This window comes from Lethenteron reissneri, chromosome 16 (genome assembly GCF_015708825.2).
Source record: "Lethenteron reissneri isolate LAM-NWPU_2019-01 chromosome 16, ASM1570882v1, whole genome shotgun sequence".
Taxonomy (NCBI): Eukaryota; Metazoa; Chordata; class Hyperoartia; order Petromyzontiformes; family Petromyzontidae; genus Lethenteron; species Lethenteron reissneri.
Window position 1 is genome coordinate 5,378,686 of NC_083794.1, and position 13,947 is coordinate 5,392,632.

At 44.5% G+C, this 13,947-nt stretch overlaps 1 protein-coding gene across 1 annotated transcript in view; it reads right to left on the bottom strand.

Annotated features, from left to right (window-relative positions):
• USP46 (ubiquitin specific peptidase 46) overlaps positions 1–12,713 on the bottom strand; it is a 35,025-nt gene extending 22,312 nt beyond the window's left edge. The window contains exons 1-2 of the mRNA XM_061552228.1: positions 12,638–12,713; positions 10,189–10,269 (exon numbers count right to left, since the gene is read on the bottom strand). Of these exons, the coding sequence (XP_061408212.1) occupies positions 10,189–10,269; positions 12,638–12,673 (117 nt within the window). The 5' untranslated portion in view covers positions 12,674–12,713. The remainder of the gene's footprint in view (positions 1–10,188; positions 10,270–12,637) is intronic.
• Between the last annotated feature and the right edge of the window lie 1,234 nt (positions 12,714–13,947).

Sequence of the window (13,947 nt, forward strand, 5' to 3'; positions counted from 1 at the left end):
TTTATTAATTTGAATTTTTTTACCTACGTGACTTTACCGAAAAAACCTAAGAATATGAATCCTTGCAGTCATGAAAGCTTCAAATCTAGAATGGTGGGTTTTCCCACCGTGGACTTGACCATTCGCGCCAAATTCATTAAGGTAGATTTCGTCAATGACACCCCTCTGGCTCGACCATTTGCGGTTAACCACGAGATGGCTGTCTGCATCGTAAAGAAGTAGTGGTGTACTCTTACTGCACTGCTTGCGATGATGCTGCTGCGGAAGAATACACACCGCCATCATGATCCTTCATCGTAAATAAAAGTATTTGTTGTTTGTTACTTTTTAAACTGCATAATACTAACTGTACATACGTCGTTAACGTAGTACAGCACTGCACACAAAATTTATTTTTTCATTCTATAAATGTACTGTTCAAGTTTATACAAGTGTAGAGGAGTAAAATGGGGACGTGACGTCAGGTGTGTCGTTCAGTGCGATGACGTCACGTCTCCTAGGGTACTTAAGGGATACCCCGTGGGAACGGGTAGAGTAAGCAGGGTGAAGAAGAAACCAGGGGTAGAGAGAGGGATCGAGTGGTGAGTCTGGGGAGAAGTCGGTGGTAGCCGTAGAGGTGCTTCTCTCTCCGGTCGGTGGAGTCGGCAGAATCCACGATCCGACACGAGAGAGAGACCGGAGCTAGTCGGCAGGGACCCGGACTCAGAGTAGGACCCCCCTAGCCCCTGGGAGTTGTGTACCCTGCTGTGTAATATTGTTAAGCTTTAATAAACCCTGGCGGAAGCGCTTAACTTACCTCCGTCTACGAGTACGTCCGTCGGAACTTCTCTACATATGTAATAATATAGAAAATATTAATCAAACTTCACATTAAAAAATATACACCTTGTTTTATGCTTGGGTTAATGTAGGGTATTATGAAAAGCGAACCAAACGATATTTTTTCCATATGCCTTGAGTTTGCGGATGGCATTTTTTTGCAGATTTGCAAATTGCAGCTATTCTTAAGAGCGTAACCCCACCGATGGTCCATGTTTTGATGTATATGTACATTACAATGTTCATACCGCATCCCCAGCGCTCTAGGCCTCCCACTTCCAGCCGGCGCCACTTCCCCCCGGCCCCACGTCCTCTCTCCCCCTAGCGCTCACGCAGCGCTCCCCTCCCCCTACCCCTCCCCCACTCTCTCTCTCCCCCCTTGCCCCTCCCCCCCACTTTCTTACCTACATATTCAAGTTCAAGTTCATTTCAAGCTCTCTCCCACTTCAGCAATTTTACTGATAGGAACCTCCTGGTTACACCAGCCCACAGGGGATTATTGTGTCCGTCCGTCGTGCAGGGAGGGGCTGGGTGGGGAGGGGAAGGTGGGGCTGGGTGGGGAGGGGCTGGGTGGGGAGGGTGGGGCTGGGTGGGGGGTGGGAGGGGTGGGCCTGGGTGGGAAAGGGCTGGTCACCCTGTGGTGCCCTTATAAAACTCAACGTTTAACCTACTCACGCCGGCTTGTGCCCGCCCTCACAGTCGGGCATATTTGCGGAATACACCACGCCGCCGTTGACCCTGCAGGCCATTGACCGAGCAACCCAACGTTCCTACCAGCTCCCTCCGCAGGAATGTGTTTTCTTGCTGTGGTTTTCCCACCTGATGATGATTGCTTATGTTGCAATCGAAACGTCGTGATTTGTTTATTTTTAACTACGTGACTTTACCAAAAGAACCAAAGAGTATGGATTCCTGCAGTCACGAAAGCTTCAAATCGAAATTGAATGTTCATACCGGCGCAGTACCACGAGATGAAATTAAAATTTCAGGAGCCTCACAGCAAGCGTTGCGGTCGTTAAATCAAGTCAGTGTGTGGCCTCTGGAAGATCCATTAACAGTAGAGCCTGTTCTCCGTTAAGGCGTGTTGTTATAACGTGAATTGGATTTAACGTGATTAATGTATTAGGGAACACATTTTTTTAGTTATAACGTGGATGCGAATTGAATATAACGCAATTGAGTGAACGGAATTACGGTCACAGCGCGATTAGGAACGAGCGGTAGTACGGCTGCCTCGGCGTAGAATCACACAAGGCGGAATGCTGCTCGATGCTTCGAGATGCTACTCACGCACCTCAGTCTTTGTTCAGGCTACATACGCAACTCACGTGTTGTCGCGGACTATACTTCACTCAATTTTTCATATTATTTAGATTACAACGCGAATTTTACATAATGCGGTGTTCTTTAGGAACATAATTAACACGTTATAGGAGAACAGACTGTAGCTTGCAGAACTACTGGAGCTGTGAAGTCACTTCGTTAGAACTCTCGACCCAAATGAGAAAAACACATTTTAAGTACCCTTAAAAGAGTGTTTTTAAACACAAGTAAATTACACAAAATGTTTAATCCCCGAGCAGTGATCTGGTGAGATTTTTTGTGTGAAGCTGGGCTAAGAATATCAACTGGCTCTCTTTGGGAACCCAGTTTAATAAGAGGAGGCAGACACCCAGAGTCTATGCCTGTGACATGGGATTAATTAGCCCCCTTTACCAACCGGCCACCTCAACATTACTCTGCTCAAACCCACATAAGCACTCCCAGGCAGTAAACTGTATTCATAATCCTGTAAAACAAAACCTTCATATTCATAAAATTAAATTACATTCATATTTATTATTATACCAAAAGTGATTTTTGCAGTCAATGCGAACTGAAACCGAGACCATAATAAACTCACTGCACAAGAGAATCTGGATTAATAGGTGGCTTGACACCCAGATTTTAACCCAAGCTCTCAGCAGCACCGTGCTCAGTCTATGACTTGGCATTAGTCCCCTCCCAGCCACGTGGCCACCTCTATCGGTGCCGGCTTTTTGAGTTTTATCCCGACCGACTGACGCTCGGGGGCTGTGAACCGCACGAAGCGTGACAACACGGCCAGGCCCCCGGGGTTTTAGGAAGACGGTAATTTACGGAGAGGTGGCGCACGGCTGTAATCAGAATCTCCGAGGCGGGGGGGGGGGATTAGGGGACAGTCCAGAGATTTCTGTGCGTGCGAGATGTCCGAGATGTCCAACCCCTGCAGCTGCACAGTGTCTAGTCGATGGAAATACAGGAAATAGGGTCGCTGACCTAATTTAGATTGTGTGTATGGGGCCGTCCATTGGCAGGCTGCATCGCACGTGTCGGTGCACAGAAATAGGGCCATTCATACGACTGACAACCCTGGGGGCTGAGTGAAGGCGGGGTGGCTAATGAGGCCAAGGCTGGGAGGGGGGGCCCACAGTGCATTCAGTTGAAATGCGTTTCCCCTACACTAGCAAGACCGGTTAAAAACCGGCAGCAATCACAAGGTAGCGAGGGTTATATGTGGGCACGAGTGAAAGACATGGGGAGGGTGGGGGGGAACATGACCCATCCGCACAAAGGTCATCCAATTCTCAGCATTAAATCGGGCCAAGTCGGCTTAGCATCAAAAGATATGACGAGACCAGCTTCCAAAGCTTCTTGTTCATGTCTCTGGGTACGAAGTTCACAAGTTTGAACTCGCACAGACCTTCTCCCTGATAATGTGTTGACGGCGATTAAAAGCGAGGGTTATGATACTCTGTGCAGTCCGCTAACAGTATGCCGATTGAGCTATTAGTGCGATTTGTTGAGATGTGGACATTCTCAATTAAAACTCTTGGAACCAGCGGTGTACCAATCAACAGTCTCAGAAATAACTCAGCAGAAATAAGTTGTAAGTTACTTAAATTATGCCTCTTTGTCAACACCAAAAGGGCGTGCATAGCTTTCACATGCCAAATGTTTTACGATGGTTGTGCAAATCATTACTGATCTGGCTGAGACCATCAACTAACTACACTTGAGTCCAGCTTAATCACGAGTGGTTTTCTGGCTTAAAACCCAGTTTTGTGTTCAAAGGAAAGTAGGCGAGTCAACTGTTGTGTGCGCATTAAACATCGTTTATACGATCACAAATCTTTTTGCTGCAAAATTATTCACGTGGAAATTAGAGTCAAAGTTATACAAACATGATATGAAAGTCACTCAGAACTAATATTTAGTGTATTAATGAGATAGTCGATATGCATATGGTAATAAAGTCTAAACGATGGAAAATGAGTGGGAAATGATGTAGTCTCACAAAACTAAGACCTTAATAACATATAACAAAAATTATTTAAACCATTCATAACATAGATATAAAACTCTCACAGAGGCTATTCTCATCTCGAGTACAAGATATCTTGAAGATATAGAATTGGAAACAAAGTCAAACATAAATTGATAAAGTACGAACTCATTTATGATTTACTTGGTCTATTTGTCATTCGAACAACCGCTGTAAACTGGTGATGGAACGGCAATAAACGGAGAGAATACACCCAAGAGGACATCCACCAAAGAGGAGTTGCAATTAGATTAGCTCATGTACTGCAGGAGCAATATTTATTGAAGCATCTCAAGGCCAAGGAAGACACCAACGATGTACACTTTCATCCAGCAGTGGATTGTTCACTGTCACTGCTGACGATTACAAGCGCAAAACAGGTTAACACGTAGGCTTTCGCGACAGATATCATCAGCAATTACAACTAGCATCATCAGACGGACAGCCAGATTTGTACTCAGATTGTAAATGTTGTGGATTTGCTCTCTAACACACCGGTCTGCTGTATTAGTAACGAATTGGCAACGTTGTTTACGTGACAAACCCCTTACTAATTGGCTGTGTCGGGTGGTGGCGGGTTTAACGACACATTTATATATTTACGAGATCTAACCCAAAAAAAACCCTGTATTATGGGCAAAATCGTTGACAACGAGAAACGCGTCTATAAATGTACGAGCAATCGGCTCCAGAGTGTATGTGTACATTTACATTTGACGCACCAACCATTCTCAAAAAACGTCCTCATTGCTCCGAGTGGAATTTCCATTCCAGTAGGCACGATTGTCTTTTTGGCAAACAGTGCAATGTGCGTTATGTAATTAAGTCGTGCATGTTACGACACACGGCAAATAGGGAGAGAGAGGAGAGCTTGCGCGAGTGCGGTACAACTGTAAACGTGAAGGCCCCATAGGAGCATTCGACTTTTATGCGAGCGCTGCGTTCGGTGGCTTAGGCTGCACAGAATTCAATACAATTACAATGAGCATATCCCCCCCCAAACCCCGCAGAAGTTACTTAACGCCTCAATATCCAGACGGCATAATGCGTCAACGACATTCAAATACAACCTCGAAGGCTGGGCGTGGTGGTGCACGCCTCTGCCCGTGACCCGGAGGTTTAGGGGGCAAAGGTCGACGGAGCACTTTGATTTGTCACTTAGCCCGCACCTACTGGTCTGCAAAGCAGCCAGGGGATTGCTGTGCACCCATCTTTGTGGACCATAATTATGACGAGTGAACTTACTCCAGACGCCACTCATCCCAAAGCACACGAGGGCCTCCCCACACCACGCAGACTGTGGGAGTTATTTAACCACACGTCACCACACTGGATAATGCAGCTTAAAGGCGGGAGAGCATATATGTGGAGGTATAGAAGTATAGTACAACAATGGATTGTGCAGCACTCCTCTGATGCCCATCACAAAGCACTGTAGCAGCCTTTAACATCCCACTGTGTCACCCGTCCCAGCACTATCAGGCTCAATCTCGCATAGCTACTGATATATTATATCATGATAATGAACTATATCGCAGAGATCACATGTTCAGAACATGATGTGGATCATATTTGAAGCGTTCAGCGAATTTTAGCGTGTCACCAACAACAGCACAAGCGATGCTTTTAATGAGCACACCCGCCAATCACTTCTTCCCTTGTGCCATATCCTGCAGCTCCGGCACAATCCACACAGCATCAACCTCTGAGATATGTTCATTGTGCCATGCACAGCAAATACGACGGCAAAACTACACAAAACACTGGCGTGGAATGTTCGGTGCTCATGTGGATTTCTAAATAATCCGAACCAACGTTTTACACGAGCCCAGTCAATTTAAAATGGCCCGCCATTAGATTTTCGGAAGGTAACTCAAAGTGCACACAAATGTTAAGTCGATGCCTCCACGACCAGTTTGCTCACTTACCCTGCCAAGAAATGTTTTGGACGTTGATATTTACAAGAATTAAATATTAACCGGGCTACTCCCCCCTTCCACAAGGGGTGAACTTTAGTTTATGAAATTGGTATCGTCTCGCAATGGTCGTGTTGGCACATTTGTGCTATTTCAGCTCATGGATGTGTGTGTCCTATATATATATAAATACCGTGTTGCACCTCAATAGTTTTCCATCTGGTTATAATTTACATTCATGATGCCAGTCACATGTTTAAATTAATGATATGCATTGTTCAACAAGTATCCATTGACAGTAATCACCTCCTTTTCCATAATAGAGGTTTTTTTGGGTGAGATAGCGTAAACCCGCCACCACCCAACACACCCAATTAGCAAGGTTTAACACGTAAACAAAACATACCAATTCACCACTAGTAAAATACACCGGTGTGTTGGAGAGTAAACCCACAACATTTACAATTCGAGTATGCCGTTTCGCCAGTCATTACAACCAGCAACATCAGGCGACAGCCGTATTAGTGAAGAAATCCTCCTGTTCGGTATGGAAGTCTGTCTGTAAGACTCTGGCCACAAAATCCATTGATAATTACAACTTTACAATTTCTGTTTTGCTGGTAGTTTCAGAATTTTGGTTATTACATTATCACACAACAGTCTACTCTTGCCAATCAATGTCACACAGGGTCATCAATGTCCACTTCAGAGTTCACAGCACTCTTTTGTAAGTGGAAATATAGGTATATTACGAGGTAGCCGCTGGAATCGAACTGCCAACCCGATGCTTGCTTGCTTGCTCAGTAACAAACGCACTGACCACGAGATTGTTCAACCGCCCACCAACCAACAGGTGTCCCTTGCTGCTGCATTGAGGACACAGCGCACCACAGGATGCTGTTGTATTTTTAGCAAGGTGTACACAACTAATCTCTGCCCTTCCCAAGGCCACTGGAAAAAACCTAAATGAGGAAAAACCACCACATCTGGCTACAGCCAGGACTATGCAGCAGCAGCTTAGGACGTGTGGTTTGTCATTAAACTGAACTGACACCACTGAAATTTTGAGTCCAAATCCAGCCACCATAAAAACACAGGTTGTCACGTGCCTGACAGTTGATGTCTCAGCCCATGACAACACAAAAAAAACCATCGGAATATTACATTGAGGTCTTCACTCAATCTAGCCAGTTAGAATTCTGGAAGCTAAACGTTTACTGTTTTAACTGCCGTGTGATGATAATTATTTCCAGGAAAGGTAAGGGTATGGATACGAGATTCCTGATGTGAATTCTAAAGTGAATCTGTGATGCTAACAAGTCGGGGTGAATAGATGGAAATGTCTTCATCTCATTCACGACGGAAAAGATGCAAGCAGAATGATAGGGCCAATCCCGTAGAGGACTCAGCGGCGATATGCACACATGCGCCTGCAAAATGCTCGCATCACTTAAGTTCATATCGCCACCCGATTACATTGTGCGGCAGCAGACGCCTCTTTGCTGTGTAACCACCTTGATTACATTCACGTCAACGGCAAGCTTATTTAAAAATCCCGCACCGATGTGATCAACAACAGGAGTAGCAGCGTGATACTAAGTGGACCCAAATGCACGGTAATATTTTTGTAGCATTTAGTTGTGTGCATTAATATGCAGTTGTGCATCCAGTTTATGCTCAACGTGCCCTGCAAATTACGCACAAGCCACACAAAAGACCAATCATGAACAGTTTACACAGGCTGCAATTACGTTTCCATGAGAAATAAACAGCTGTCGCAAGGGCAGTTTTTTTCTATGACAGTCTAAAACAAGGATGTTAAAAATAAAAATGCTACATCTGGTTTATAGAAACCAGTCGAAAAACATAAAAATGGCGACTTAAAGCTTTCGTGACTGCAGGAATTCATATTCTTTGGGTCTTTCGGTAAAGTCACGTAGATAGGTTCAAAGAAAATAATAATCTCACCTTAACATAGCCACTTCAACGATCTTACATTATCATGATCATTTTTACTGGGCAGCCCTTTGATTGGTGGCAAAACCCACCACGGCCGCTGCCCACCACTTACATTAACATTGGCTGCTGACATTTTGGCTACGCCCATTTCAAATCTTTATAAACAGTTTACCTTTAGAAGCTAACCCCCTCTTCCTGATGACGAACGCTTGTGTTGCGATCGAAGTATCGTAGTTTTTTGTGATTTTTCTGTTATTTTCTTTGAACCTATCTGTGTGACTTTACCGAAAGACCCAAAGAATATAACATAAAAATGGTATGCAAATGCATTTTTATCAAAAACATTTTGCACATACAGTATGTCAGTATGTGCATTACATGAGCGAGTAAGGTCTATTGAGCCTTCATAATGGATCGCAGTCCGATCCTTATTTGGCCTGTTTTCGCATTTGGGGGTCACGAATGCCACACCAGGAACGTTATTAAAGCGACTGCTTTTTCATGCAACACGGAAGCAGTGGCTTGAAACAAACTTGATGGACGAGTGCCCCACAAGCTGCTCCTGCACCATGGCTCTCAGGTGCCCGTAGACTGCAGAAATGTCTGCATCAGTGCTTCTCACAGCAAGCCGAAATACCGGGCAGTAAGCCTGCAAGACTTGACGTGACGTTTCTCAAAAAAGTGAGTGTGCATTTCATTTTCATACGGGAGTTTCATTTTTAATCACAGAGATTGTTTGGCAAGACTTGTTGTGCGTGCATACTCTGGAGTCTACTTTTACCAGAGCCCAACTACACACAGGCACACGTGTGCAAATTATTTTTTGGCAACGATGCTGCCAAACATTCACTTACGAATGTCTCAACATCACTCTTCATTTCGCTGTTATAGTATACAAACTGAAGTCACATTGTGCTCATGGCATAATACTCAAGTTACAATCGTTTGCTCAATCCCAATCGGATGTTGACTTACCCCTTGTGGTGATTATTTGATGGGAATGCGATGTTGGATGTATTGTGCAAAGTCTGATCTCTGCCATAGGAAGGTGGATTTTACTCAATTGGCTCAAATCTGCCATTGGCGATAAGCAATGCTCATTTGAAAGGATAGATGCATCCCCAATAACCTGGCTGAATCAAGGGTGGAAGTCCTCAGAAAAATGTCTTAACAAAACCCTGATATTTTCGTAAACACCATTTAGTCCACATTAAACTTGCAATGTTATACGTATGAAAATATAAATACACCCATAAAAACAGGTAAGAATACACATCTGTAACCACCCAAAATCTCATGCCAATTTAGAAATGCATAATGCAATGCAGCAGTAATTGTACAGTGCTAAATTAGGCACGCCTGGCACATGAAGTTCCTGTGCAACTTGAAAAGGCAGTTACAAGTCAGCATTGTTTTGTATGCTGTTGAATTTTTGAGCTTGGAAAATCCAGTTTTGTAAATGTTTAGGGATCCTCCAAAACGATTATATGAAGGACAGTATATCTTGCCAAGTTGTTACGTGGATGCACTGTAAAGCAAAGTCTGGCAAAAAAATCGTGCAAACTACTTACCAACAAAAAAAACTCCATGTAATAGGGAGGGGCGTATGATTTTTTCATCAATGCAAAGGATAATGCTGCCATTGTCTTTTGTTTAAAGGAGAATGTGGTTTTGTTAAGTAAACAAAGCAAAGACTTCCAGCATCTGTAATTACTAAAATCTGGCACCATGCCATGCTGACCAACTTTTCCTTCCTTATTTTCCAAAGCACTTCAGGCTTTCCAAAGATCTATACACAACCATAATCAGATGGGCCATTACGCAATAAATACATTTTCCAAGTTTTGAATCCGTGCCCAAATATAATGGTCAATAGACGTCGTAAAACTACCCTGAGTGGCCTTACTAATTTAGTTGTCCTTATTTTATCACAATAATAACCTCTACAAAATGCCTTTAGTGTTTACAAATCAATGATGCTACATTCTTCCCCTTGCTATAGAGCTATTGGACTCCTAAACATATGTGCTGAGAGCACTCATCTCAAAAGAGGAAAAGGCACCACAATATGAAAAACGGATAAGGGAGCACGATACAAGAGCAACAACAATTTTTTTCCGCGCGCCCACCAAAGGAGGGCATGGTACTCACGTTAACCAGGCCGAAGTAGTGCTCATTGATAGGAAACTGCTCAGGACCAATCTCTTTCTCCAAAGCAGAGGCATTAGCGCCCTGAGGAAAAAGAGGAGACATTTCAAAGTGCATTTGCATGCTTCATCAGGTCACGGTCAATACACAATTTTTACATTGCATCTTCTCACAGCGATAATTGACAATGCCCGCTTCTCACGCTGTTAAATTAGTTAATTTGTTACAATTCACTTTAATAAAAAGAGTTAAACTTCATGAGAGCCCAACAGTGTTCATCCTATGCGAAGAGTGGTCCCACAGTTCATGACGAAGATTAGCACCCTCTTCATAGGTTCTGGGAGACACTTTGACTTGGCAGAGCAAACGTATTTTACATTTAAACACAAACAGTACACTTGCAGAGACACTTGTCAACACGTGTTATACATATACAGACTAGAACACACTTCATGGTAACATACGTAGTGCGTGTGAACAAACACCTTTACACGTACACAAATGGGATTTTTCAATCAGCAGTGGACTGGATGACACTTGGACGCAATGAGGGGTCACGTTCAAATAATGGTCAACTCGGCCAATGATCCCTCTTGGGTACGTAAACTGAACCCAACACGGTGAACTGCTCCACTTGTTATAGGGGTCAAGAGGGGTCGAATGAATAAGAGACTGAACATGTCACTTCCAATACTTTTTCTTTAAGGTAATGGGCATTGCCGGGGCTCATTAGTGTGCAGCGAAACTGACCCCCTTGCTTCACTGCCCTAACTACAGTATGAGACGTGACTCTACGACTATTCACAACGCATGACGAACACAAGTGATACACGTGGCTGGTGTCACAGACCACCCCCTACCCATCCCATTACAAAGCACTGTAAAATGTTACACGATTGGTTTCTGAACAGTATCTCACCACGAATTCGATTTCAGTGCCGTGTAAACCACGTTCGGCGTCCTTCCGGTTAACAAAGTGTGGGCTAACCAGCAACGCTACACCAACCATTACCTGTTACGTTACGTCTAGTTCTCTTACGACTGTCACATTAAAACGCCATCAAGTCCCCAACGGGTCAAACATCACAATGCTGTAACCCCATGAAAAGAGGGCTTTGAGACTCAGTGAGGTTTCCACTGATAACAGACAGTCAGTCATTGACAGTAATTACAATTTTTTTTATTCCAGTCACTTTATTTACACCGGTAACCCTCGACTGTATTCACCTCTTCCATGTTTATCCGACATCTCTTTTTATGTCATTGATATCTATAGATCTGTCGCGTTACGATTACCTCCCTTTCCTCTCCGACTTATTAACCTCACGCTACTCTATTTGCATGGCTGTGTCTTTGGGCGTCCAATCGCACAAGAGGTGTAACGAAGCAACAGTAATTGACATACACTCTGATGTGCGTAGACGCTCGTACACGCAGAGACGGACACAGACACAGAAACACGCATTTAAACACCCAGACATCAACGCACGTAAACACATAATACACACGGCGATTACAAAAGACACACGTAGAAAGACACACAGAAACCCACGAAGATTCGTTAAGGGTGAAACACATACGCACAAAGACACAACAGCCGCCATTCGCCACGAAGTGGCAGTAACGTCACCACGTCGCTTGTGCCAGGCTAGGTGCACTTTAAAGACACGTGAAGTATCGAATGCTCGCTGGCAGGTCACGGTACAGACCCAGGTGCTATAGCTGGTTGACGGACTGAGATGATGGACGCATAAGACACAAACGCACACATACACAAACTCAAAATACATATATACACAATAAAAAAGACGTGCAAGGGCATAGATATAGAGAAATGCATTACAGACACATTCACGTTAAAACACAACCACGACACACAGGCGCACCCGCACAAAAACACGCACAGACACACCACACGCCCACGCACAAACTCAAGACACGAACAAACGTGCACACAAACAACACAAACACACACGCGTACAATACAGACGCACTCACGCAATCACGCACAGACACACAAACTCAACTGGTGCCCGCCACCACATTCATAGAAAGTCGTCTTCCGCAGAAAGTAACCACCCAACTCACACGCCCGAGTCGGCGGCCCCTTCACCTAAACCCAAACGCGTAGCTGCAGACACAGCATCACTACGCACGCAACACACTCATTCACACATGCGCACGCACTAATTCTCCCGCCTCCCCGGCCTTCCTTCCAAGAGAGGGCGGCGACCGGGGCTCTCAGGGCCAGGCTCGGGCATCTCTCCCGGGCACGACATTCAGGAAAATCGACAGGCATCGCAGAGGCCTAGTCGCGACACAGTCTACCCCCACCACTCCAGCCTCCTTTGCAAAGACCCCGCCGTACAAACAGCGGCGGGCCCGCAGCATCGGAGCATTCGCGGCGAGTTGAACGAGCGCTTTGAGGTGCGGAGGAGGGAGCGGCGCTCACCATTGTACAGATGGAGGCGAGGCTCCTGACGGTCATTTAACACCCGGGGTTCGCGTCCGCCATCTTTGACGAAAACACCACTTCGAAGGACCCCAGCCCGGCCCCCCCCCTCGCCCCGCCCCTCACGCCCCGCCCCCCTCGCCCCGCCCCTCACGCCCCCCCCCCCAACCGGCGCGAGGTGGCCGCGGCGCTCCACAACGGTGGTGCCTGCTCAAAAGACAACTTTTGGGCCATCGATTTGGAATTCCGTATTGGTTTATCACGTAGGCTTTCGCGACCAATATAGATAATATTAGATGGCGTAAATACAAATGTGTCGTTAAACTCGCCAACCGACACATTTATTCTAGATTTGAAGCTTTCGTGACTGCAAGGAATCATATTCTTAGGTTTTTTCGGTAAAGTCACGTAGGTAAAACATCAAAATTAATGAAAATTGTTTTATTTTATTTTCATTAATTTTGATGTTTTACCTACGTGACTTTACCGAAAAAACCTAAGAATACGACACATTTATGTTAACGCGTTCTAACCCAATGGTTGGGTTTCACGTAGCTAAGCTGTCAAACCCATACCGTTTATTCTTGTACAGATAAATGTAGTTTTCAGGTCCATACGGCGTAGAGCCGTTTCGATACGGGCAAAACATTTTGTTCTAGATTTGAAGCTTTCGTGACTGCAAGGATTCATATTCTTAGGTTTTTTCGGTAAAGTCGCGTAGGTAAAACATCAAAATTAATGAAAATAAAATAAAACAATTAATTAATTTTGATGTTTTACCTATGAGACTTTACCGAAAAAAACCTAAGAATACAAAACATTTTGGTTTGTCTATTTGTTGGTGTTTCTCCCCTTGTGATGGTGGGACTTTGTGGGGTGAACGTTGGGATTTATAAGAGGCACGAGGTGACCAGTAATATCTGAGTTGGTCTCTAATAATGTAGGGCACTGATAAGGGGCTCACAGGTGTGGGTTAAGTGCAGGCGATAACAAACTGGTAACAACGGTGACAAGCCAATTGAACGCACGCGTCAATAACACCGTGGACTTTAAATATATATTAATAGTCGACGTTTCGGGCAATAACCCTTCTTCATAGTACGTTTAAAAATGTTACTTTCTCTCCAAATAAAAGTACAGCATAACAAATTAAAGTACACTGTATAGTAACCCATACTGACGCCTACATAAAACCTGATTCCCACCACCATCCATCCCAGAAGAATTCCCCCATCAAAACGCTACACCATAGAGCTCAATGTATCTCCGACCATGAACGCCTAAACCAGTGAAATAAACTTATTGGTTCT